At 61.0% G+C, this 25,783-nt stretch overlaps 3 protein-coding genes across 8 annotated transcripts; 1 reads left to right on the top strand and 2 right to left on the bottom strand.

Moving 5' to 3' along the window:
- Nucleotides 1-4,246: 4,246 nt before the first annotated feature.
- Nucleotides 4,247-9,521, top strand: PERM1 (PPARGC1 and ESRR induced regulator, muscle 1). 5 transcript variants are annotated; one of them, XM_044391439.3, is made up of 4 exons: nt 4,247-4,368; nt 5,364-7,466; nt 8,038-8,163; nt 8,420-9,521. In XM_044391439.3, the coding sequence occupies exons 2-4, from the start codon at nt 5,507-5,509 to the stop codon at nt 8,521-8,523; spliced, it is 2,190 nt and encodes a 729-aa protein (XP_044247374.2). In that variant the 5' UTR covers nt 4,247-4,368; nt 5,364-5,506; the 3' UTR covers nt 8,524-9,521. The 5 variants fall into 5 exon arrangements, with proteins under 5 accessions (XP_044247374.2, XP_057161242.1, XP_026375960.2 ...); XM_026520175.4 differs by lacking the exon at nt 4,247-4,368 and adding an exon at nt 4,885-5,238; XM_044391440.3 differs by lacking the exon at nt 4,247-4,368 and adding an exon at nt 4,948-5,251.
- PLEKHN1 (pleckstrin homology domain containing N1) lies at nt 9,507-18,920 on the bottom strand. Its single transcript, XM_048221791.2, has 16 exons — nt 18,095-18,920; nt 17,893-17,992; nt 14,397-14,543; nt 14,226-14,306; nt 14,030-14,102; nt 13,612-13,739; nt 13,400-13,531; nt 13,008-13,088; nt 12,156-12,231; nt 11,889-12,037; nt 11,602-11,751; nt 11,275-11,415; nt 10,963-11,103; nt 10,596-10,805; nt 10,259-10,307; nt 9,507-10,174 (listed from the first exon to the last, which is right to left on the bottom strand). Exons 1-16 carry the CDS (start codon nt 18,175-18,177, stop codon nt 10,059-10,061), a joined length of 1,857 nt encoding a protein of 618 aa, XP_048077748.1. The 5' UTR covers nt 18,178-18,920; the 3' UTR covers nt 9,507-10,058.
- Nucleotides 18,921-19,011: 91 nt separating this feature from the next.
- KLHL17 (kelch like family member 17) lies at nt 19,012-24,901 on the bottom strand. Of its 2 annotated transcripts, none has more exons than XM_057305260.1 (12): nt 24,675-24,901; nt 23,549-23,808; nt 23,340-23,461; nt 22,971-23,192; nt 22,390-22,506; nt 21,975-22,188; nt 21,510-21,873; nt 21,258-21,425; nt 20,742-20,830; nt 20,560-20,633; nt 20,171-20,352; nt 19,012-19,905 (listed from the first exon to the last, which is right to left on the bottom strand). In XM_057305260.1, the coding sequence occupies exons 1-12, from the start codon at nt 24,782-24,784 to the stop codon at nt 19,677-19,679; spliced, it is 2,151 nt and encodes a 716-aa protein (XP_057161243.1). In that variant the 5' UTR covers nt 24,785-24,901; the 3' UTR covers nt 19,012-19,676. The 2 variants fall into 2 exon arrangements, with proteins under 2 accessions (XP_057161243.1, XP_026375922.1); XM_026520137.4 differs by having other exon boundaries at nt 21,510-21,654.
- Between the last annotated feature and the right edge of the window lie 882 nt (nt 24,902-25,783).

Raw genomic sequence — 25,783 nt, 5'->3', positions numbered from 1 at the left:
TTTATAATCCCGTTGACATAAAGTTCTAGACACTGTCACCTAACCATAGTGACCAAACACAGACTGACGGTGAGCTTGGAGCAGGGGAAGGGGGCAGCACCAAGGGCACGGGGACCTTTCCGGGTGACAGGCATGTTCACTCTCTGGATTGTGGTGATGGCTTCCTGGGTGTCACAAAGGTCAAAACTTAACAAATTTCACACTCAAATATGTGCGGTTTACTGTATGTAAATTATACCTCAATAAAATTATTTTTTTTAAGTTAAAAGCCCATAATCTGTGTAATCATTTAAGACAGCTTGGCATGTAATAGCTCCTCATTGAAAGTTGGCTCTTACTCTCCTATTTTTGGGTGCTTACTGTCGCAAGGTCAAGGGCTCAAAGGGGACTATCTGGCTTCAGGAGAGGGGGCCTGGCATCACCCAAGGCTCCATCCCCCCAGACCAGGGCAAGGAGGGCTGGAAGGGCTGAGCTCGGTCTGCTTCCAGTGGAGTCCTGGTGCCCTCAGGTGGCCCCCAGGGGTATAGCAGGGTGCCTTCTCTTAACCTCGCTCTCCCCGCGCACCTCTTCCGGCTTGGGCCTCCGCTCCGCACTCCGTGGGATGTGTGTCTGACTGCCAATCTGTCCGTCCACTTGTTCCCCGGCCCAGGTCTCCACTGAGACTTAACATCCACTGTGGTGCTACAGAGCTCTGCCTGGTTTCCTCATCTTACCGCCGACATCCCTCCACTGCCCGCCCCCCCCCCAGGAGGTCCTCCTTGATTGGGTGGGAGGGGAGGAAATGGGAGCCTCAGGGCTGAGCTCAGTCCTCGCCTGCCCTCAGGTAAGACCCTTCCCTCCATCGCCCTAGTCCACTTGCTCCCTCCGCACGGCCTCAGAGCTGGCCTCCCTGCCTCCCTTCCAGCTCTGTGTTCTCTTCTCCCAGGGCAGCCTGGGCAGCTGCTGAAAAGCCCTTGCCCCAAACCCTCTGAACCTCACACCTCGTAGGGCTCCAACCCCATGTGGGGCCGTGCTGCAGACAGACAGGACCGCACGTGTGTGCCAGTGGGCCTGGACGTGGCACTGGGCCAACCAGGGTCCACATGGCAACACCGCCAGCACCCACCGCCCACAAGAACCGACACCAGGCGGGCTGCAGACCACGTGAAAGGTAAACAAGCAAAGCTTCACACAAATACACAAGGGTATCTTCGTGAAGCCTTTACGACCTGGGCCAGGCAAAGAGCTCCGGGTGGTGTGGTTGGCTGAGCCTCTGACTCTGGATTTCGGCTCAGGCGGTGAGATCGAGCCCCGCGTCAGGCTCCGGGCTCAGCACAGGACCTGCTTGAGGTTCTCGCCCTCTGCCCCTCCCCCGTGCGCGTGCCCTCGCATTCTCCCAAGTAAATAAACAAATCTTTAAAAATAAATAAATGAAATAAGTCTTTAAAAAAAGAACAGAAAGGGTGATAACATAAAGGAAGTTGTTGACAACCTGGGCTGTGTTAAGATTTAAAATTTCTGTGGAGAGAGTGACAGACAAAACCGAGGGAGAAGATGCTGATCGCACGGACGCCAGTACGTCACTCTCGTCCAGAAGGCGCAAGCCCTATAAACCTTCGAGAAGGAAAGGCACACAGGCGGCAGAAGCACCGAGAAGACACACAGCTTCGCAGAATCAGAGCCGCCGGGGCCGGCACGAGGAGACGCGGGGCGAGACCGCCGTGCCGCCACAGAGCGTCCGGAAGGCCGGGGTGACAGACCGTCGGTGAGGAGCGTCACACGCGGGCGACCCCAGCGAGGCCTGCAGCCGGGGCGCGGGCACACTGCCCAACAAACACGCCCTCTGACCTCTCCAAAACCAAGGACGCGGGTTTTCCGAAAGAAATGTTCTGGGATGTTCACAGCACCGTTATTTATAACAGCGGCAAAGTGGGGACAACCCAGATTTCCACCCGCAGAAAAATGATGCGGGGTGTGCCCATGAACACGTGGGGCCACGCTCGGCGGTGAAGCGGACGGCACAGCCCCCCAGGTGCCCGAAGGCACACGGAGGCTCAAAGGAGGCCGACTATGGACCACAGAAAGCGCACGTGTTGGTGTCCGCCTGTGCCTGGCACAGAGCTATTGAAACCCTCGCGCATTCCTAAGTGATAAGAGTGCCGGGACCATGTTTTGTTCTAATGAGGCGACTCCGGGCAGGCTCTTGGTGGGGGATGGTCATCAGAAAGACCAGCCGTGATTGGAAGCTTGGGATTCTCAGCCCCAGCTCCCCGTCGTCCAGAGAGGGGAGAGGGGCTGGAAATGGAGTTAACGATCCGCCGATCCGCCGTGCCTCTGTCCGGAAGCCTCCATAAAATCCCAGTCCTCTGGGGCTCAGGGAACTTGCAGGCTGAACGCATTGCAGGCGTGGGGAGACTGGTACCTGCACAGGGTGTGCCCTTCCCACATACTCCCCCTATCCATCTCCTCTCTCTGTACCCTTTACCATACCCCCTTACAATAAACCGGAAACGTAAGGAACCCTTTCCCTGACCTCTGTGAGCCACTCTAGGAAATGCATCGAATCCAAGGGGAGGGGTCACAGGGAAGTCTGGTTTGTAGCCACGTTGGACAGAAGAGGCTGGTAAGCTGAGGTCCTGCTGCTTGTGACCGGCAGTCTTGTGGGACTGAGCCCTCACCTGTGTCTCCCGGCGGATGGTGTCAGAATGGGATGAAACTGCGGGACACCCCGCTGGTGTCAGAGACACAGAAGGGAAGCCTTTGGTGTGGCTGGTACAGGAGACTCACAGGAGAACAAAATAAGAAGGAAACTAGCTTTTCTTTTTCCACAGACACAGAAAGGGTCCACTTGTGTAGCGTTCACTGCAGGCCGGGTTGGCTTGTGCAAGGTGGCCAGTGGCCGACCCCAGCAGGTGGGCTCCTCTCTGGGTGGGGTCTGGCTGCAGCTACACGCTGCACTCACCAGCTCTTCCCTTCCTGCAACTGTGATACGCTGACTAGCTCACCTGGAGTCACGCGCCCCAGCCTCTCTCACCCTGTGAAAAGCCTCTTCCTCCATCACCACCCACTCAGGCCCTCTTCTCGGAGCATCTCCAGCCCTTCCAGGGCAGCACAGTATTTCCTTCTTACGTTATGTTGCTGTCAGAAATGATCTCATTGACCTATCTGGATGCTTGCTGTCTGGCTCCCCTACTCCCTCTTCCTGTCCCCTAGCCTGGAAGCCACAAGCGTGGGTGTCACAGTGACCTGCGTGGAGATGGGCAATAGCAGCCCCAAGATCAGGACGGCCCGGAGAACGACTAAGAGTAGGAGCTTTGGGACCCGCCTCTGCCATTTGCCAGCTGTGTGGTTGTGGGCAAGTCACTCACCCTCTCTGTGCCCCGCCAAGCTCAACAGTGAAAGGAGTCCTCCTTGTGCCCCCTCTCAGCATGGACAAGTTTAAGGCAAAGTGCTCATGGGGGCCTGGAATAGAAGGGTTATTCCGGAGACCCACCTTTGAGGCCCTGTCATCCTCACCTGCCTACTCTTGGGGACTGGTTCAGCTGGGGTGGCAGCACTAGGCCCCCTTTCTTGGAGGGTCAGACTCTGTACGGCCACCTCCCTCTTGGGCCCGTCTGCAAGTCTAGGTCGGGAGAGATGCTGGTGGGGAGTAACCCACTTTCCACCCCTGAACCCTCCCAACCCTCTCTAGAGGCCCAAGGCCCATACTCCTTGGGGTTCCTGCCACCAAGAGCCCTCAATGACCCCACTTGTCCCTTGAGCGCCACTGGCAGGTTCAGCAGTGCTGCCAGGGAAGGGGCCAGTGAGCCACTCGAGGCCAGAGGAATGAGGTGCAAGCCTTGCTCCCCTATTTCACCCCCAGTCAGCAGCAGCCCACCTCCAAAGGACCTCTAAGAATATTCTGGAATGGTGATTTCCCAATTATCACCCCACAACTCTCTATTCCACACAGGTGACAGGGTAAAGCCCTAAGACCCAAAAGGGCCCGGTCGGTAGGGAGATGGAAGGTGGAACTCCTGGCACAGAGCCTGAGGGTTTGCAGCGGGTGGGGCCACTTGAAGAGGAAAGGTCAGCCTGGGCCGAGAGATGAAGTGCAGAGTGGCCTTCAGCTTGGGAAAAGGAGGCCCGTGCAGGACTGACTGCAGGTCAGCATTCTCTGGCCAGCATCTGACCTGACCAGGAAGGCGTCCCTCACATAGCTGGAGGCTCCTCAAATGCCATCTATTTGTGTCCTGGACCCTGACGGCTGGCAGGAGACATGTGACCACAGGGATGGGGTATTTTTGGCAGTGGGGGTGGGGCCTGCGTGGTGAGCCCAGCACCATGCTGCTCTGGGACAGGCAGCTCGGACGCCCAGCTCCGCTGCCCTGGCTGGCCACAGGGTCCCAGGTATGACACTGTTGGTCCCTCCTTCCCACCCTAAGAAGTCCCGAAGTCAGACAGAGGGAATTCCCCAAGGGCCAGTGAGGAGGACAAATTTCAGGGGTCAGGAAGCCATACTGCTCTGGTCTCGAGGCATCTTCATCTCAGCACTGGCCTGGCCAGAGTGACCTCCCACCTCCCTGGGTGTGGGGGTAGCTGACCAAAGGCCAAAGAGTACTTCCCATAGGAGGCTGAGACACTAGGGGCTCTTAAGCAGTTAGGGTCACCTGTGTTCATTGAGATGAGGCAGAAGGAGGGAGCTTTGCCAGCTGGGCAGCCCTGGGGGAGGGGCACAGACCTTGAGGTTGGCCCTAGTGGTCCACTGGGAGTTAGGAGGCCCATTTCTGTTCTGTGACCTCCTGCCTAGGCAGGGGGCAGAGCCAGGCACTCCCTGATGACCCCTGAGTGGGCTCTAGCCAGTACCAGTGTGACCTCGATGATCTCAGGGGAAGTCCAGAAGCCTGTCCCAGCCACGGCTGGTAGAAGGTCATCACCAAAGGGTGGTCACCTGCTGGACACTGTGGCCCCTCCTCCATGGCCAGTTGCCACATGAGGCGTGCTGGGACAGACCGGGGCTGAACATCGCCCAGGGGAGCTGACTCCCAGGGAGTGATCCTTGAAATGGGCTTTGCTGTATGAAGTTGACTTGGTACCTGCAGTTCTGGAGGAAGGTTGGAGACGGGGGAGCTGACCCAGTGGAACAGAAAACCCTCAAAGATGAGAAGAAAACCACTTCCGGGGACAAAAATTCAAACACGAGGAATCCTATTTTCTTAGTGTACTTCACTAACCTAAGCCACATTCGAGTCTAGGAATGTAACGATATATCGTCACAAGGTTATTATTTGGGGTTAGTTTGGAAATAGGGAGAGTGGGAGTTACGGGTTTTCTAACTTGGAGGAGGGGTCAGTTTTGACAGCCGCTCAGCTTCCCTCGGGTTTCCCCGTTTTGCTTTCTTTCAGAAGGCAGATGGAGTGCCGGCCCCTGAGCCAAGGAGGTGGGGGGCGCCCCGACGAGTGTATGCTGGCCGGTGCCCGGGACCAGGGTCCCTGAAGCCCCCGCCTGGCCTCAAGCCTGGCTGCTCGAGTGCCTCTGCTGACCTGAAATGGAAAACTTCCAGTACAGCATCCAGTTGAGTGACAAGGACTGGGCTGAGTTTTCGGCCACGACGGAAGAGTGTGACCTCCTGCAGGCCAGCCTGGCCTCCGGGGACGAGCTCTTGTCCAGTGACATTGACCAAGGAGACAGCAGTGGCACCAGTCCTCCTGGGCCTCCACCCCTTCTCGAGGGGCAGCCGGCTTCCGGGGGGAGGGACTGGCCTGGCTTCAAGGAGGAGGACAAGGCAGCTACCCGGCCGCTGGTCAGCAGGTCTTGGCATGAGCCTGTCTTGGCCCTGGGGGCCGATCAGCAGACGCCCAGCACGTCCGCACGGTCAGAAGCTTTGCTGTCCGTCACATCTGATGCCGCCCCCGTAGGCCAGAGCTCGTCCCTTCTAGGGCCAGTGTCTTCCAGAAACAAGATGCAGAGGCTTCTGCAGGGGCCGGCCCCGCAAGGCCCTGCCCCTAGCCCCCCTGGTGAGCCTCCCCAGAGCTCTGAGTCTCCTGGCTGCAGCACGGCTCCCCAGAGGCCCCCTGGCAGCCCTGGAGCCCCGCCACGCAGCCCTAGCCGAAAGAAGAGGCGTGCTGCTGGAGCCAAGGGGGGCGGGTGCTTGAGTACCCCCGGCTCTGCTCCCACCCAGCACGGTTCCCTGCTGCTTGCTGAGGCCAGGCCCAAGGAGGGCCTCGGCCTGGCTGGGTCCAGGGGGAAGGGTCTCTCGGCTGGGACAGCAGAGCAGACAGCAGGAACCGGGCAGGATGAACTGGGTCCAGAGTCTGCAGGAGCCCCTGCACAGGTGACCAGGCAAGGAACAGATCCGGATCTGTCTACACCTGTCCCTACGACCGAGGAAGGTGCAAACCTACTCAGAATGACCCCCGGAGCTGAGCTACACACCGTGTCCACACCTGCCCAGGAGACTCATCCAGATATCTCAATGGCTAAGTCAGATGTGGCTCTGTCTACACCTGCTTCCAAGTCTAGACTGGACATGGACCTGCCTATGCTGAGCCCAGTGGTTAAGCAGGAGGTGGACTCATCTACACTGGCTCCACCTCACCTGGTTTCCAAGGCCCAGTCTGACGTGGGTGTGTCTGCAGCTGCTCCCATTCCCCAGGCTGGGCCTGACGTGGGGAAGGTGGGGGTTGCCCCAACGGCCAGGCCATGTTTGAGCCCTGTTGTGTCTCCAGGAGGACACCGAGAGAAGCCCAGAGAGGAGCCTTCAGCAGGGGCCCCCGGACATCACTCAGGGGAGCCCCCACTAGGCCCTGTCCGAGCACCCAAGAAGAAGAAAGTGCGATTTTCCGTGGCTGTGCCCAGCCCCGAGGAGCCAGGTTCAGGAGAGACCTCAGGCCCACCCTCGCCAGCCACAGCCCGGCCCTCACCCCCCAGGACAGCAGTAGGGGGCCGAGGGGGGCCTGGAGGCTGGGACGCCATGGCAGTTGGGCCCCGGTCTCCCCAGCCTCGGATCCTCAAACACCAGCCTCCCCCTTCCCCCTCTGCTTCAGTGGGGCCCAGGCCCAGGAGCAGCTGTGCAGTGACCCTCCCAGAGGCCTATGAGTTCTTTTTTTGTGACACGATTGAGGAGGAGACTGAAGATGCCGAGGAGGTGGCTGAAGCTGACCAGGCCTTGGACGAAGCACAGTGGCCAGACATGTGTGAATTCTTCTTCCAGGACCGCCGAGCCCAGAGGTCTGGGCACTGGGGGAGCCACTCTGCGGCCCAACCCCCACAAGCTGAGCCTGTGCCAGCCCTTCCGCCTGGAGACCCTGTGCCCATCTCCATCCCTGAGGCCTATGAACACTTCCTTGGGGAGGACTCGTCAGGGAGCACGCTGGAGCTGGCTGCTCTTCTCCAGCTACAGGCCGCGGAGCCCCCCAGCTTGGTGCCCTGGGGCGTGGGGCCTGGCACCCCACCAGAGCCTAGCCCAGCCACAGCAGAGCAGCTCAACCTGGCAGTCAGTCAAGCAGGTGCGTGTGGTGTGGGCCCCATGGGCTGTCCAGGTCCTGGGAACATACTGTCCAGGGAGTCCAGCCAGGAGGGCCGCTGGGGAGGGGCAGGCTAGGACCCCGAGTCATGAGCCTGTGGGGGGGAGGTGCTCAGGGATGATCTGGGAAGGGTGGACTAGCTCCTGGCCATCGCAGGACATAGTCCAGGTGGGGCAGACTAGGCCAGACACCGCAGCTACTCTGGGATTTTTGTCTGCGCTGACCATCGTTCTGTATCCAGACCCAGAGGACAGCAGTGCCCTGCCCCCCAGCCTCTAGCACGGTAGACACTGGGACGGCTCCCGCTCAGGCCTTGCTGCCTGCCGGGTCAGGCACTCAATAGACTTCGTCTCACGTTTCCCTTGGAAGATATTTTACAAACCAGGAAATGGTACCACAGAGGCAACCCGCCCAAGTCAGCCCGACTCAACCATGCTGCACTCCCCGTGTCTTGGGACAGAGGTATCAGGGGAAGATGTGGCTCAGGCAGCATATCTGGGGCAGATGAGTCTGGGTGGGGCAACCAGAGCGCGGACATGCTTCTCTCTCCTAGGGGAGCCCCGAGATCCTCTCACCTCATTTACCTTCAGCCAGAATGACATGTGCCTGGTGTTCGTGGCCTTTGCCACCTGGGCTGTGAGAACGTCAGATCTGCATACCCCAGATGCCTGGAAAACAGGTTTGGGGGCCCTGGGGGAGGAGTGGGCTGGTGGCCAGGAGGACCAGTGGGGTCCAGTCTCACCTGCTGGGCCAGCAGGGATGAGGGGTGCACGGGGAAGCACAGATTTCTCCCCTGACTTTGCTCCTTTCATTGCTGACCCACTCCCTGCCCCGCTGGCCTCCTCTTGCCCTTTGAGGACCAGGCCATGCGGGTAGCAGGTGGTGACCAGGCTGGAATGGAGCCGGCACTCAGGAGGGTTTGTGTTCTCTTGCAGTCTTGTTGGCCAACATTGGTACCATCTCTGCCATCCACTACTTCCGCCGGCAGGTGGGGCAGGGACGCCGCAGCCGCAGCCGCAGCCCCAGCCCCAGCTCTTAGAACACAGGCCTGGTCCAGGAAGACACAGGAGAAAGAAATGGCCACAGGTGCTGAGGACGAGGTGCTGCCCTCAGGTCTTGCCCTTTGACCCCTGTGTTCTGTGGCGTCTAGGAAGGAGCCAGTGTTCTCCGTCCTGCCCCCTTGGATTCCACCCAAAGATCTGACCCCAGGCTATAAGGCCAAGGCCGTGCTTCACACCCGGGGGGAAGGAGGTTCCGGAGGGCTGGGTGGGTAGGTGCTGAGCAAGGAGCTGGTTGGTGAGGCGGCCAGATTAGCTGATAAAAACATAGGGTGCCAGTGAAACTTGAATTTCAGACATGCAGTATTTGAGATGTACTTGTACTAAATTATGTGTGGTTTATCTGAAATCAAATTTAACTGGGTATCCTGTATTTTACTGGGTTATCTAGCTCGGGGGGAGAGGCAGGATAAGGCATTGGAAACTAGAAGGTGTCAGAGCAGCAGCAAAGCCCCAGCTGGAAATCTGGGCAGGGGGCAAGAGTGAGGAGACTAGATGGCCTTCAGGTTGGAGGGGGGTGTCCCAGGGATTCTGCCCTGTTAACAAGTGGGCTGGAGTAGTGAAAGCTTCTGAGGACTCTGTGACCCCTAAGCCCCAAGGCCTCCTTGGCTCCTGCCTCAGACAGTGAGCAGGTGCCCACAGGGGCGTGTAGGGGTGTGGCCCCAGCGGCCCATGCAGGGTGGGGTCTGTAGGGCAGAAGCAGGAGACCCTCCTCTGGGGAACCCTGGACGAGGTGCAGAAGCGGAATACGGTGGTGTCAGATAAAGGCACTGGACATTAGGGTTGTCCCAAGGCTCTGAGGAGTCGGAGATGGGGCAGGAAGGTGGGTGGGAGGCTGGTGGTGGCAGAGCCCTGGAGGTCACCAGGCTGGGTGCCAGGTGGGCATGTGCACAGGGTCCCCAGGATGGAGGACTCCAGACTGCTGAGCAGAAAACGCATGGACACACAGCACAAATAAAATCTCTTTCTTTCTTGTTTAGTCACTTGTCGGTTTCTCCTAACCAGCCCGAGCCCACTGACATTCGCCCGGAACACCCTTCTATCTCTGCTTGCGATGTCTCAGACTTTGCTGACCTCCTAACCTCACGCTCTCTGATCTCACGTGCCCTGACCCTCACTAACCTGGCTTTCTCAGCCCTCTGACCTTCCCACCTGCACCGTTTTCCCACCGCCAGGTAAAGCTTGCATCAAGCGGCCTCCCTCATTCCTTCCCTGGAGGAAAGGTTGAAGTCTGCTCCCTCTACAAGGCCTGCTCTGACCTGTGGTGCAGCCACGTCGCCAGGCCATCTTCTGTATGAGGCCTTCCTCCTGGCCCCTTCAGAGCCCGGGGAAGCTCATAGTTCTGGAGACCCCTTCACCCTGCTGGGATCAAACACTGACCCACCACTGGATGGGGTTCAGGTGTTCGATGCCGGTCAGCCTGTGGCCCTACAAAGAAAGACCCAGGCTCTGCTGTAGACCCCACTCCAGGGTCCATGCTGGCAGGTGGTCCCGAGAACCAGCCACCCAGAGGCCATCAGATCCACTGGATGAGCCCCCCCGCAGCCTCAGGTCCTCCTTGGGGCCACCGCTTGTGGGAGGGAGATGAAGCTTTGTCCCAGATGTTGCCATAGCTCTTGGGGGGATGGCCACCTGGTGGGGAGGACAGAGACGCATGTACCTTCAGGAAGCAACACCCAGAGCTCCCCTCGGAAAGAGGCAAGGGCCCTCACTCACCTGAGGGAGGTGGCAGGGGGTCGGGTGAGACTTCCCTCGCAGGGGAGACCTGGGGACCCCAACCACAAGTCTGAGAGCTGAGCCCTGGGAGGGAGCTTGGAGACCAGCCTGCGAATCTGCCAGATCCCAGCCCTACCTTTTCCTCCTGGTTGTGTATCTTCCCTTCCTGCCCGCCCCCCCTTCCCACCCCCACCCCCACTGCTTCCTGTCTTTGGTCTCAGCTTGCTTTATCTTCCTGTTTCTATCTCTCCTGCTCTCCCAGGGTCCCAGAGCCCCCACACTATTTCCACCCCTCCACGGAACCCCTTACCCGGCAGGGGTGGGGGCTGCTACTCACACGCTGAGGGGAGTCTGGAGGTGGTGGCCCCCGGCCCTTGATGGAGCCTCGGTGCCGCTGAGAGGCTCTGTGCTGCAGGGCTCCCTTTTTGGAGAGCAAGTGGGGACTGGACAGTCCAGAGCTGTGATCAGAGACCGGCACAGACACAGGGACCGAGGGGAATGGGCTCGAGGACTCAGGTCCAAGTGAGCTCTGCATTGCGCTGAGGAACTGCCAGGAAAGGGGTGGGGACCTGAGGCCCTGGACCGGAACCTCCGTGGAGCTGAGGGATCCCTGCCCCCAAAACCCCTTGGCCACTCATCATGACCTGAGCGGACCTCAGGCTGTGGACACATCTAGCCCCTTCTGTCACCCACAGGGAACTGACCTCATCCAGGCCCTGGACGTCTGTGATCTTGTGGTAGGAGGTAGCAGGTGGTGTGTAGGGATCGGCATAGAGTGGGGAGTGTGGGGTCTTCAGGGGGTGGTCTGGGGCCTCAGGGTGGTCCTCTAGGCTCTGCCTGTTCAGCTGCAGTCAAGAGGCAGAAGAGACAGGTTTCCTGGAGCTGCAGGTGGCCTGAGTCCTCCCTTCTCTGTGCAAGAAGGCCTCCAGGTGGCTCCAGGACCACCTGGGCCTGAGAGATGGAGGCCAGGGAGATGGAGGGTGGGAGGGAGAATGGGGTCAGTCTGCTGGGCCCACCTTGGTCAGGTCCAAGTACAACGAGGTGGCCAGGTTGGGCCCCTCACCCCGGGCCTTACTCCTGGGTGACCGACTGCTGCTGCTCCGTCTCGGCTCTGCCCTCTGCCTGCTGATGCTGGTGCAGCCAGGGTTGGGCTGGTCCTGTGGGGACCAAAGACCTTCCAGAAGGTTCCCAAGGGCCCTCACCCCCTCAGTGGCTGCACAAAGTTTCCTCCAGGTCCTGCTTGGGATGGAGTGCCATGGGGACGCATGTCCCCCAACACAGACTCTCTTTGTGACCCCCTGCCCTTTTCTTCTGTTTGTCCCTCCCCACCCCCAGATACTCACAGGCACAGGCTGGGTAGGGCAGCCTGTGGTGGACGGCACCGAGGACTCGGGCAGAGAGTGGCTGGTGTGGGTGGAAGGGGGTGCTGGGCACCCTGAGTCCCAGCTGGTTCGTCCGTCTGAGGAGATTGAGCCTTGGCCGCCACTCATGACCTGGACAGCAGGGGGCGGGGAGCGGGGAGGTGAGACAGAGAGCAGGACCCCTTTCCCTAAGTACCTGTGCCTTAGACCTACCCTTCTGCCCAGAATGTGAGATGTGTGGGCAGCGTCTCCCCTGGCTGACCCCTCACCTGGGGGGACATCCGTAGCCCCAGGAAGCCCTCAGGGCCAGCCGGCGGGGGGGCTCCATCCCTGGGCGCGATGGTCTGCAGACAGAGCAGCCAGCGGCTGTAGTCTTCGTAGCTGGCACACACCACACGGATAGTGTTGATGAGACGGCCTAGCACACAGACCCTGTGAGGGCGGCCTGGCAGGCAGAAAGCCAGGCAAGGCCCCACTGAAGAGCTGGGGCACCCACCAGGCTCACGCCCTCCCTCCCCGGCCAGGCCTCTGCCCACCTTCGATCAGGAAAGAACGGATCTGCTTCTCCTTCTCCTCCAGGTTGATGTGGATGGCACTGAGTGGGAGCTCCCCCTTTGGGGGCAGGGATGGAAGATGGGGCCTTAGTCTGGGGGGGAAACCCTGGGCCTCTGCCTGGGCCCATACTTGTCACCCTCCAGAGCTGGGCTGGGCCCTCAGATGGCAGGCAGAGGGCAGGATAGGGATGAGGCTGACATCCCTGAGGGGGGCCGGCGCTCCCTCCATCCTGAGGGATCTCTTCACCCCTGGACTCTGGGTGGGGCCTTCATCAGCCAACAGCAGGCACAGATGGAAGCCTCTGGGGACCGGTCCCCTGGGTCACCTGCTAAGACTGGGGGTAGGTTGGGGAGGGAGCATGTGGAAGACCCCTGCATTTTTCTCAGTGACTGAAGGCCACGATCGCCCCCGGAGTAGAAGATTACTGTGGTGCACACACTCCAGCCCCAGAGGGCCCTCCTACACAGGCATGCACACATGCCCCTCAGGCACCAGGAAAATGTCCACTCAGAAGTATGGGCCCCTCTCAGGGTTACTGGGGCCTAGCACAGGAGTGTCTCCCAGGAGTGGTTCTGCCCCCATGCCACCTGCCCCAGGTGATGGTCCTGCTGGTGGTGGAGGACCCTCTAGAATGGTAAGGGTACTTACGCAGGGACCCCTCCTTGGCCACGTCACAGCTGAGACCAGACTGACCAGGGCAGCAAGCCGGGTGGGTGGGGCTAGCACTCTGTCTCAGCAGGCCCCGAAATACAGGTTCCTCCTGAGCCGCTGCCCTCCCCCACCCCCACACACAGGGCGTTCCCGGGGTGGGTCCAGAGCAGGGAGGGACCCACCTTAAAGCAAAGCCCATCTGCTTCTTCGGAGAAGATAGCCAGGGATGTTGGGTACAGGACCAGGAGCCGGTCCCATTGGTCCTGTGAGGGGGTCAAAAGACAGGGTGGGGGCTCGACCAGTGTGTGCAAGGGCCTGGCCCCCACTTGCCTCCTGGACCTCTCTCTCCCTCATCTCCTCACCCCTTGTGCCCCCATCTCCTCACCCCTCCGCCATCTCTTCCCACCTACCCTGTGCCTCCATGTCCTCAACCCTGTGTCCCTATCTCCTCACACCTCCATCTCGTCTCACCCCTCTGCCCCCATCTTTTCAACCCCCTTCTCCATCTCCTCCCACCTACCCTGTGCCCCGATGTCCTCTCACCCGAGGGTACCCTCCCCCTGCCGCCACGCACTTGTGAGGGCAGATGCTGCAGCTTGACCCTCGAGGCACAGATGGCGCTGCCCACCATCCGGTGCCCTGATGCCGTCCGTAGCCGGGTCAGCCTGCGCTGCAGAGTCCAGGGCAGCTCGTCCTCCGGGGGGCCCTGGTGAAGGGGGTGTCGGGGCAGCGAGGGTGTTGGCACAGAGGGGATAGGAAAGGGGTGTGGGGGTTCCCAGCACTGACCTGCGGGGGCACTGAGTGGCAGTGCTGCAGCCCTCCCACGAGGGCTATCTGCTTTTCCAGGTGGTACAGCCAGCGGCCCAGCTCATCCTGGCTGGGGCAGAGCACATGAAGGGGAGCAGGCAGCGGGCCTGGGGGTAGAGGGTTGGAGTGGGCTGAGCCAGCAGCCCACAGGAAAGGCCCCACCCAAGGGTTCCAGGGGCCTCCCAGGGCCACAGTCACAGCTCTGGAGGTCCCCTGCCTGCTGTCCTGCACCCCAGATTGGCAAACGCTCATGTGCCCACTGGAGGAAACGCCAGGATCCCTCAGTGCACTCAGGGTCCCTCCAGGGTTCTGAAGCTCAGCCAGAGGCCAAGGTCACTGAGCAGCCCCAGCTAGAGGCCCCTCCTAGGGGCCAGGTCCACTCATGCCCCCCACACACCTGTGATCTGGAAGCCATGCTCTCTGGACCCCTCAAGCGGGCAGACACTCAGCTCCATCAGTGGTAACAGCCCCTGCCAGAGCACATGGGGGGAGGGGAGGGCTGGGGGACCCCTAGTGGGACATGGAGACCCACCTCCCAAGAGGCTGCTCTCTCCTTCTACCCCAGCTTCCTCCCTTTGCCTATCTCCCCTCACCTGGAAGGTGAGTCCTTTGGAACCATGGGCCTGGAAGTAGAGGTACGAGGGGAACAGCTCAAGGTAGCAGTCGCTGATGTCCTGGGGGAGAGCAGGGCTGCTGGTCTGAGGGTCTGGGGGCAGGCCCCAGGCTGGCCCCCGAGCACCCCCCACTCGCCCGGCCTGCCCCACCTGGCTGTGTTGGAACCGTAGCTGGACTTTGGCATAGTGTACAACCTTGCCCAGATCCCTCACAGGCACTCTCCGCCGCCCCTTCCTGAACGCACTTAGGAACGGCTGCTCTAGGCTTTCTCGCTGGCTCTCCAGGCCCCGGATGTCCTGTGGGGAACAGAGCTCAGGGGAGGGGGCCTGACGTGGGTCCAGCTGCCCCCCCATACACACACCTGCAGTTGCGTAATACGAAGGTTAGGAACATACACACGGCATCACTCCCACGTACAGAACCCAATACACGCTCACAGCCTCTTAACATGGCAATAGGGTGGCCGCATACACACGGGCGCTAACAGTCCCTGCCAGTCACGACATGAAGTCTGAACTCCGTGGACGCGCGACCCTTATCTGGTATTTCCTAGCCTAACCCTTCAATTTGATTATCAGCCCCCCAGGACTTGTTGGTCGGAGGGGTTTTGGGTGTCTGAGGGAGACGGTGCTCTAAACGCTCCCGTGGCTCTAGTGTTTAATGCCTGGTTACGCGGCGTGGGGGGTCCACATAAATACTCCCACCATGGCTAGTGTTTAACGCCTGGTTACGCGGCGTGGGGGGGTCCACATAAATACTCCCACCATGGCTAGTGTTTAACGCCTGGTTACGCGGCGTGGGGGGTCCACATAAATACTCCCACCATGGCTAGTGTTTAACGCCTGGTTACGCGGCGTGGGGGGGTCCACATAAATACTCCCACCATGGCTAGTGTTTAACGCCTGGTTACGTGGCGTGGGGGGGTCCACATAAATACTCCCACCATGGCTAGTGTTTAACGCCTGGTTACGCGGCGTGGGGGGGTCCACATAAATACTCCCACCATGGCTAGTGTTTAACGCCTGGTTACGCGGGGTGGGGGGTCCACATAAATACTCCCACCATGGCTAGTGTTTAACGCCTGGTTACGTGGCGTGGGGGGGTCCACATAAATACTCCCACCATGGCTAGTGTTTAACGCCTGGTTACGTGGCGTGGGGGGGTCCACATAAATACTCCCACCATGGCTAGTGTTTAACGCCTGGTTACGCGGTGTGGGGGGGTCCACATAAATACTCCCACCATGGCTAGTGTTTAACGCCTGGTTACGTGGCGTGGGGGGGTCCACATAAATACTCCCACCATGGCTAGTGTTTAACGCCTGGTTACGCGGCGTGGGGGGGTCCACATAAATACTCCCACCATGGCCCATTTCAAGCAACCAGCACGTCAGTTAATGGGGAGCTGGAAAGAGATGCCCCACATCAGCCCTTGAGAGCCTGTGCCGACCGTGTCAGCAGGCTGCACAGGCCCTTAACCTCATCCACAGGGAAGGCCATGGTCCTGGCAATGGCCCTGGGGGACCTCTTTGATCTGCCCCTCCTCCAGTCCTCTTCTCCAGTATCAGGCACAGGCTGCCTTGGGGTCTTAGTACTTGTTATCCCCTCTGCCCAGACCACTCAGTCTCTCTTCTCACCCGTCAGGACTTGGCTCAGATGTTACCTGCTCTGTGAGGTCCCGTCTGGGTACCCTAACATTGTAGCCTTCCCTGACCCCTCCGCACACCTTTCCTCCCTTATTTTTCTCTACGCTAGCCATATCTGGCTTATCATGTCTTTTACCTGTGTTATCCTGGTTCTGTCATGGAGATGGGCACACCAAGAGAACAGGGTCTTTGCTTTGCCCACTGCTGTACCCCCAGAAGTAGGCCAGGCCTGCGATGAGCTGGGGTTCAATGCTTGCCTGCTGAGGGGAGGGAGTGTTGGGGCCCACAAACACTTAGCCAACCCTGCCACACAGAGAATCCTCTGTAATCGGGGGTTTGATCATCAGACTGGAGGTCAGATAGGGATGGGTACTGACCCGACACCCTGGCTAGAAGAGCTGAGGTCTAGGGGCTCAGGGGTGAGTTGGGGAGAGGCCATGCTCCATTTGGGTGCTGGCAGGGGCTGCCTGGAGGGCTGCTGAGCCCTGACCAAGTTAAGCTGCCCCTTGGGCAAGCCCAGGAATGTGAGGCCTCCCTGCCTCTGGGTGGAGCCTCCTGTACCCACACCCAGCGTGGGGAACAACTAGGGGATGGGACCCATGAAAAATAGGCCATGAATAGGAAGGGCCATGCAGCTGTCCCTGTGGCCCAGGCTCAGCCTTAGGGCCTAGGGAGGAGTCAGCTCAGAGCCTTGGCAGGCTGGCTCGTTTTAGGTGCAGAACCCACCACAGGGCCTAAGAAGCGGCTCCTCCCCCAGCCCCACCTCCCAGGTTCAATAGGCCTGCTCCCCTCTCCTGCTTCTGTGTCTTGGCAAGAGAGGACCACCAGGGCCGCCACATCTCATGTGATTCCACCAGGATCACATGATGTGTCCCAGGCTGGGACAGAGTTGAGGTCCGAGATGCAGTCACACGGAGGGACTCTATCCCAGCCCAGCCAGACCCTGGACAGAAGTGCCCTGTCCACGTCTCTGAGGCAGCATGGTTTCTCAAGCCAGCGCTTGCCTGCAGGGAGCCCTGGGACCTCACAGTGCAGGAAAGGGGACAGGCGTGGGCTTCCCAGCCTGATGGGAACAAGTTGGAAAGGTAGGCTCTGGAAGCTCCCACCAGTTGCTAGGCCTCAAAAGAACACTGTGAGGAGAAGAGTGCCGGGTGGGAGCCCTGACCCAGAGTGACAAATGTTCCTCCTTCTCTGGCCTGGGCTGAGATATTGGGGTATCATTTTCCTCCCATTCTGGGGCTTTTGGACATAGCAGAGCCTCCCACCATACCTAATGCTACCCAGGTTAGGGAAAAGGGCTGGGTGTCTCTCCCCTCTCAGCTAACCCTTAGCCCCTCAGGAGCTGGTCAGGGTGAGAGGGGGCGGTGTTCAGCTCAGAGGTGGGAGCCACGTCCTTGCTGTGTGGCCTTGGTAGGGGAATCACAGCGGGCTACTGTGGAATGAGGCAGTGGTGGATGCCGAGACACCCCCTGGGAGAAACTGAGGCCTGGAGTAGGTGAGAGGCTGGCTCACCGTTTGCCTGAAGCCCCCTACTCTCTCGGAGTGATGGGAGCCACACCAACCCTAACCCATGCCCACACAGCAACACAGATATACGCGCCTGGTCCACCTCGAATGTGCCTGGACATGCTGTCCTGCACCCAAGTCCGGGGGGGGGGCAGGCAGACACCCCAAGTATGGCTCTAAGTGGACAGCGTGGCCACAGCACCCCCTCCGCTGTAGCAGAGAGACTCCTGGAGGCCCCGCCTGTGGCCCGCCCCTGCGTGTGCTCCCTCACGCCACTGACTCAGTGTCTCTCAGTTTCGCTCTCCACTCAGACTTTCGGCCAGCTGAGCTCCCCAGGGCGGGGCAGTGTCTACTTCCTCACTCCCTTCTGGATCGACTCCCCCAGGCTGACGGGGGAAGACCCTGAGCTGAGCGAGGGTAGGACAGGTACACACAGTCACACAGAGACCACCGCCCCGCACCGTGAGCTGGGACACGCCCACCCGCCGGCTCACCGTCCCAGGGATGTAGTGGAAGATCTTGTCAGCGGCGGCGTCCGGGTCAGGACCGGCCTCGGTGCCAAACAGGCCAGCCAGCTTCCTTGCACCATCCTCTCTGGGGACAAGGGAAGGGGGGCTCACAGCCTGGCCCCCGAGGCAGCCTGAGGGACACCCCTGTGACCTAGGGACCAAGGCTGTGCTCCACCCCCCCCCTCACCTATTTCCCTTCAACGAGGGCTTTCTGGAGAAGGAGGCCCGGAGCCTCCTAGGGGCCTGAGGGACGCAGTGGCTGTTCCCCATGGGCGGCAGTGGCGGCGGGCCCTAGTGGAGCAGGTCGGCAGGTCTGAGTGCCTCTGTACTGAGCCTCCGGTCCCGCCTCCCAGGCGGAGCTCTGGGAAGTCTTGCCCTATGCCTAAGGGCCAGAGGAGGGAGGAACCTTTCTGGGAGGAACCTGGCCCTTACCTGGGCCCAAGCCTTTCAGTACCCATCTCAGCCTCCAATCTGTATGGGAGGAGCCTCAAAGGCCCGGTTTGCTAGTACTTAGCCTGCCCTCACTCAGGCTGGGGTTGCCTGGGGCTGGAGAGCTCTATAAGCCCAGGGCTCCCTCCCCCCAATACCACCCCTCCCCATGGAGAACACACATCCTGTTTTCACCTAAATGCCTCGGTCTGAGTCACCACTGTCTGTAAGGCGGTGTGTGCTTGCTCCCAGGTACTAAAACAGGAGTTTGTGACTTTGGGGAAGGGGAAGCCAGGACCCTCCCCCAACCTCTCCTGCTTCAGCCCAAACCTCACCCCAGGCCAAAGTCCAAGGAAGCCACAAACCTCCTGGGTGCACCCAGGACCATCATGGTGAGGTAGGGTTAGTACTGTGCACCCCCCTCTCTCCAGAGCCTGGGATGAGATGGGACCAAGAGGGCCTCTCAGGACCAGGCTGACAGTGAACCACACTCCTGGTTGGCTGCTCATCCGTGATGTCACATCCCTGACCCACCTGGATGTGATGATGCTGCTTCAAAGCCCCCAGATACCAAAGCAGAGCCTCAGCCCAGCTGCACACTTGTCCCCAGGCCCTCCTGGTCACCCCAGATAGGACCCCAAAGGGTGGAGATGTACACTCAGCCTCAAGCCCACAGAGCCCAAGAAACATGTTTATTGTTCAAGGTGGCTCATATTGCTGTGTGGGGTCTGTGGCACACTTGTGCTCAGCTCAGTGCAGGATCCAGAAGAGACACCATGCCCACGAGAAGGAAGCTTGCTTCATGCCCTTCTTGGGAGTGTGCCTGGCTGGGTAAGGTAGGGGTGGTGTGCAAAGCCCGGGCTGGAAGAGTCTGCACCTGCTCAGAAAACTAACCCTGGCCTGCTGCTCTGCACCTGCCCCCTCAGTCCCTCCAGGTCTACAGAGTCTGAGTTCAGCTCTGACCCATGCGCAACGCAAGTGTCCACCCCCATCGCTCCTTGGTGCCCCCAGTGGGGCAGGGGGACACCTGGGAAGGCAGCTTGGTCCCAGAGACACAGGACATTTCAAGGGGAAACGTGTAAACTAATAGGTGCTGCGCTGCTCATCGATCAATAAATAATAAATAAACCAGTAAGTAAATAGACGGCACACACATAAACACTGAGAAATGAACACAGAAATGGACCGCCTCGACGCAGAGACAAGGACAGACAAGGCAGGACTTTCCTGGTGGGGGCCGAGCACCCCGCCCCCGACACACGAGGCGCTGGGGCCGCCCTGTGGGGCTTAAGGCATGTGGGAGGCCGCGGGGCCGGGCCTCTGTGCAGTCCGCGCCAGGGTCAGAGGCTTGTGGACGACACGGACAGCGTGGGCGAGGAGGGCGGCGGGAAGTTGAGCAGCTCGAGCACTGCCACGCCCACGCTGCTGCGCCGCGTGAACATGCAGGACGCGGCCACCCACTTGTTGGTCCTCGGATTGTACTTCTCGATGGAGTTGAGGCTGGAGCTGCCATCGTTGCCCCCCACGGCGTACAGCCAGCCGTCCATGGCCACCAAGTCGTGCGTACTCCTGGGGGGGGGGTAGGGAGGCGGGAGGTGAGCCACGGGGGCGGGACTACAAGAGCCTCGAGGGGCGGGGTCATGGGAGGAGCCTACGGGGGCGGGGGCGGAGCTGGGCGGGGCCCCGGAGCTGGGCGGGGCCCGGAGCTGGGCGGTCCCTATACTGACGGGAGGCGTGGACACACCACGCGGGCGGGAGGCCTTAAGACACGTGTGTCAGTCTCTGGTGGGTCCCCGGGGGACGCTCCGGGCCTGTGGGGGAGGGGCCGGCGCACCTTCGGATGTTCATGGGCGCCACACTCTCCCAGGCACCGGCCTTCGAGCTGTATCTCTCTACAGAGTTGAGGCAGCTGGTGCCATCGTTGCCGCCGGCCACGTAGAGGGCTCCCTCCAGCACCGCCACCCCTGCTGAGCTCCGTCGGCTCAACATGGAGGCCACGGGGGTCCATGCGTTTACCTGCGGTTGAGGGGACCAGCTGGGGGCAGACCCATCACCAGCCTCCCTCCTCCTTCACAGTGCAAGAACCCTCCTCCAAGATAGGGCATTCTGCGGGCCGGGGTGGGACCTAGAGGACTGACCATCTGGGCGATGTGGGTGACCAGAGCGAGAACCGTAAGTAGTTCTCGGGAAGGGAAATTCATGTGACTGGGGTGTGTTTCATACCTGGGGCTCATACTTCTCCACAGTCGCCAGGTGTGAGGAGCTGTCGTAACCACCCACAGCGTACAGGTTCCCATCTGCAGAGAGCCAATGTGCCCGTGGTGTGCCTGCTACGTGTGGAGTCCCCGGGGGGGGGGCCGGGGCAGGGGGGGTGGACACTACACAGAACAGGCCTTGTCACCCACCAAGCATGGCCACACGCACGTATCGCCTCCGGGTGCTCATGGCAGCGATGGATGTCCATGTTCCCGTCAGAGGGTCATAGCGCTCAGCACTGTGGACACCAGGCCTGCCGCTGACCTTGAGCAGTGGCAGAAAGGCTGCCCTGGTCCCAGGACCTGCCCTCTCCCATGGAATGATTAAAATCCCGTCCTGGTCAGTCACAGAGACTGACCCCAGAATCCCACTGGAGCAAGTAGCGGGCCCTCCGGGTGGGGACATGGGCCCCTAGCTGGCTGCCTGCATGATCCTGGGCAAGCGTCCATGTGGTACCCAGCCCCTGGGCTGGTGGGAAGAACTTGAGAGGAAAAGAAGGGGCAGCTGGGCTGGTGTAGATGAAGAGGCCCAGGGTGCCCTGGTGACTTGAGTCAGGTTGGATCCCTCTTTGCTCCCCTTAGGCATGATCTCTGCAGTCCTGATGCAGCCACACCTGCAGCCGAACCAACCCCAAGAGGCCACCCGGCCCTGACCCCGGCCACTACCTGTTGAGGCAGGAGGCCCCATCGTAGCCACCAGCTGCATACAGGAGCCCGTGCAGGGCAGCCACACCCAGGCAGCTGCGCCTCGTGCCCATGGACACCTCGGGCTGCCAGGTGTTGGTCACAGGGTCGTACGACTCTACGGTGGCCAGGTCTGAAGTCCCATCGTAACTAGGGGAGGGGTCCGCTGCCGGTCAGGACAGGCCCAGTGGGCACATGCTAAGCCCCTGACCCAAAACCAGCCTCCACACTTACCCACCCACAGCATACAGCCGGTTCCCAACTGCTGCCACGCCCACCCGGGCCCGGCGCGTAGACATGGAGGCCACCACGTGCCAGCGGTCAGTGCGTGTGTCATATGCTTCACAGTCCCCATGGATGGCAAACAGGCTCCCACCACCTAGGAATGGGGAGGTGACGGGGCAGGACAAGGGACCCAGCGAGGCAATGGCTGGGGGTCTGTAGCATAGCTCAAGGTCAAGAGTATGGGGGCTCCAAGGGTGGGTGGGGATGGGGATTGGCGAGTGGGTCATACCACATGGGGTCCTCCACAGGCGGACAGAAGAGTAGGTGTGGGTGGGTACAGGATGTGACCAGTGCAGTGTGAGGTAGGCTTGTGCTGGGCTCATGGATAGAAAGCACAGGTCAGGGATGGGAGGGGAGAGGGAGGGCGTGTTGGGGAGGGGCCCAGACATGAGGGGACATGACGGGTGAACATACCCACCGCGAAGAGCACAGGGCCGGCGCCCTCACAGCGCCGGGGCCGCGTACGGCTGGTGCCCAGAACGCCCCTCTGCTCAGGCAGCAGGTGGAATTTGAGGGCCTCAATAAGCAGGTCCTTGCAGTCAGGATGGTGCCTCACCAGGCTCTCGGCATCCACGTGGCCCAGCAGGAAGTCTCGGCTCAGCAGCGGCAGGCGCACACACTTCATGAGCTGGGGTGCAGGGGTGCCACAGTCAGGTGTCAGGCCCCAGTGAAGAGATCCCCTCAGACATGCTGGACCCTTCTTGAAACATGTGTCTGCATCAATCCTGTGAGGGGGTCTCTGGACAAGACAGAGCCCGGGTGCACCCAGACCCTCAGCCACGGTGTATTCCCTCCTAAGCACAGTGGGTCCCCCAGGCACTGGCCTCACCCTTGGGACATGCTGCCTCCGAGCATCCACGTCATGTTTGACCCAGCTCAGGACGGCACGGTAGACATCCTCCTCTGAAGGCACGTTCAGGCTGTCGCTAGAGACCAGTTCCAGCACCTGGGGGTGGGGACCCTCAGACCTGAGATCTAGGGAGGATCTTGGGGGCCCATGGAGCCCTGACTGTGCCCAGGAGGGAGAGTCCAATGGGGAGCCCAGTGTTCCTATGAGAAGGGGCCAAGCAGGGTCAGGAACCACAGATTCGGTTCCTGGGGGCCTAGGCCCAGAACAACCCTAGGGATGTAGAACCGGGCCTGGAGGTTGTAGGCAGGGATGTGGTCAGGACAGGGTGGGATCAGAAGTCCAAAGTTGAAGGGTTGGGTGGGTCAGAAAAAGGGGGTGAGGTGGAGGTGGGGAGAGGGCAGGGCATGGGTAGCGAGGCTGGAATGTGGGTCAGAAGCTGGAAATAAGGGTTCGGGGGCCAAAGGCCAAGTCGAAGGGAGCCAGGAGTCCAAGGGCTGGGTCTGGGGTCCAGGGTCGAGGGCTGGGTCAGTGTGGAGGCCGTGCCCCAGCTGGCACGTTACCTGCTTTAGTGGCAACAGCATGAACTCCTCAGTCTTGGCCACATCCACGAAGTGCTGCAGCACGTACCTGTGTGCTGCCTTGAGCAGGTCACTGCATGAGTGCGTGTCAGCAAAGCCCCGGATGCCCAGACAGTTGGAGGGGTCGAGCTGACTCAGCAGGAACTTGCAGCAGGCGTCACGGACGCCATTCAGCTGCAGGAGGCTGGCAGCTGGGAGCAGAGTCTGTGGGGTGAGATGAGAGACAGAGAGCCAGGGGAGCAGGGACAGGGAAACGGGACATGAGGAACTGAGGGAGAGGCACAAGGAAACCCCGGGAGCTGAGGCACAGGGGCCCAGTAGAGGGTGTGATGTGAGATGAGGCAGCCTCACCTGCACGTTGCCTTCGCCCACCACAATCTCAGCCGTGTACGCAAACTGCACCAGCTGGTCCAAGGCCTGAGGGTCAATGTCATGCAGTGTCACATGCGTTTGGCGGCTCTCACTCATCTCATCTGTGGGGACAGCAGGTCAGGCCGGTCCCTGCCCTGGGAGACCTGGGGAGCCCCCCGAGTGCCCAGGCTGGGTGTGGTGGTACTTGCTTGTGAACATGGCGTGGAAGTAGGGGCTGCAGGAGGCCAGCACCACCTTGTGCGCTCGGATTTCCTTGGCCGCCACGTGCAGGACGATGTCACACAGGAGGCCACGCTGCCGCATGCGGCTCATGGCCACGAAGGCGTCGTGGTAGTGCCGTTTGGAGTTGTGGGACACAGTGTGGCCCTCACGGCTCAGCAGCTGCATTGCACCCTCCATTGGGGCTGTGGGCCGGGCCTGCCGAGGACGTGCACGCTCTGCCTCTGGGCTGCAGACGGGCAGTGCCAGGTCAGGTGCACTCTGCAGGGAGCTGCTCACCCACCCCTGAAGCCGTAGGCAGGGCCAGGGCACCTAGGAGGCCACCCCTCTCCCTGACAGCCCATACCTGGCTTCCATAAAGGACCTCCCCCAACTCTTCTCTCTCACATACAGGGAGCCTCCTTGGAGTGCAGCAAAACTGCTCCACACCTGCTCCTAGCATGAGGTCTAGTCACACACCTGATGCCATGGCTGAACCTACAGCTTTCTGTGTCAGGACCCTTCCTGGCACCATACTCCCCTCTGCCCAGGTGTGCCCCCAGAATAGAACTTCTCTGCCTGTAACTCTCATAAGAACCAGGTTTCCTTTACCCTTGTTGGGACCAGGTGCTCCTCTGTCACGGGCCACCCTTCCCGTTCCCCATCAGAGCGCAGTGTCCTCAGCACGGGCTGGGCACACAGGATGTGCACTAAGTGCAATGGCTAATGCTTCATGACAGCTCCGAAGAAGACCCCGATGCCCACCAGAAGGTCTGACCTCACTTGACCCTCCAGAGCAGCTCCACCCGCCCCCCCTTCCCCCCATCCTGCAGGCAAGTCGTCTAAGTCTAAGCGGCGCAGCCGGAATTCAAGGGCGGCGGGAGAGGGCAGAGCCTCCGGGAAGCAGCCACCTCTGGACGCCCTGTCCCACGTCGCTGTGTGCGCGATAAACAGAGGGGGAGCTGTACCCTCCTGGGGCGGGCCGAGCCTGCGGGGCGCCGAGGCCGCCTCCTCCGGGCAGCCAGCCAGGCTCGGCGCACGCCCCTCCTTGTCTCCTTTCCGGACCCGCTCAGCCCCAGATCTGGCTTACGGTCCCCAGCCCCTCGGCCCACTTACGCCGGCGGCTGTGGCGGCGGCGGCGGCGGCGGCGCCTCCGGCCCGGGCCCCGGGCTGCCGTGCTCCGGGCTTTGCGTCCTGCCAGCCGGGCGCTCGCTGCGCGGCTGCATGGGCTCGGCTGCCGGACCCGCCGCGACCCGCGGAGAACGCACAGACGAACGGACGTACTGACTGCTGGAGGGCTGCTAGGCGGTGGCGGCCCGCTCAGCGTCCTTCGCTCCCACCGCCCGCCCGCCCGCAGCCGCTGTTTCTCGGCGCCGCCCGCCCCGCCTCCCGCGCTCCCCGCATCTGCGGGGACTGAACACAGCACTCCAATCGCCCCAGTCAATGTCCGGGCGCCCCGCCCGCTTTCTCCTCCAGGAAGTCCCCGGGGCCCCGCCCGCCGCCTACCTCCGAGAAGCCTCCTGGACCATCCATCCCCGCCAATTCATTTAAGAAGCCCCGCCCCCGTAAGCGCCCAGGGCACGCTGCTTGGAAGTCCCTGCTGCCCCTGGGGCCTGAGGCAGCCCAGTACCACATCCTGCCTGCCCCTTTGTGACCCCAGGCAGACCACTTTGCCCGGCTGGCCTTTGCTGGGTTCGCTCCCTGAACCCCTACAAGTACCAGGCCTTGAACAGCGCGCTAGCTGCGCGGGGGGTTGGGTTGGGGGACGCAGGCAGGGCCTGGGGGAACTGCCAGGAGCCGTGCCTGCTCCGAAGGAGTCTGCGGGATGGGGCGTCCGAGGCCCACAAACCCTTGCCCTGGGGTTGTGTGTGTGTGTGCATAGGCCGGCATAATCTGGTTTCCCCCTCCTTTCTTCCAGCAAGGCAGCCTTCCAGCCTCTGCGCCTCTGTGCCCGCCCTTCCCACGGAGAGGGCAATGACAAGTGGCCATTCCTGCCCAGCCCCATATTGTGGGTTTAGGCATTCTCCGCAGAGGCCTCGGTGGACCGAAGTACCCGGTGCAGTACTTTGGGGAACATTTGGGCAAACGGGCTTCGATAACCGCTCTGGGATCTGTCCACTGCCCCCACCCCTTGCTGTGGACTAGCCGGCGGAGTAGAAGTGGCGCTCACCATTCTGATCCACATGTGACCCAGGCAAGACCGGCCTGGCCATCAGAGGGCCATT

Source organism: Ursus arctos, unplaced genomic scaffold (assembly GCF_023065955.2).
Source record: "Ursus arctos isolate Adak ecotype North America unplaced genomic scaffold, UrsArc2.0 scaffold_32, whole genome shotgun sequence".
Classification (NCBI taxonomy): domain Eukaryota; kingdom Metazoa; phylum Chordata; class Mammalia; order Carnivora; family Ursidae; genus Ursus; species Ursus arctos.
This window is presented reverse-complemented; position numbering and strand designations above follow the sequence as displayed.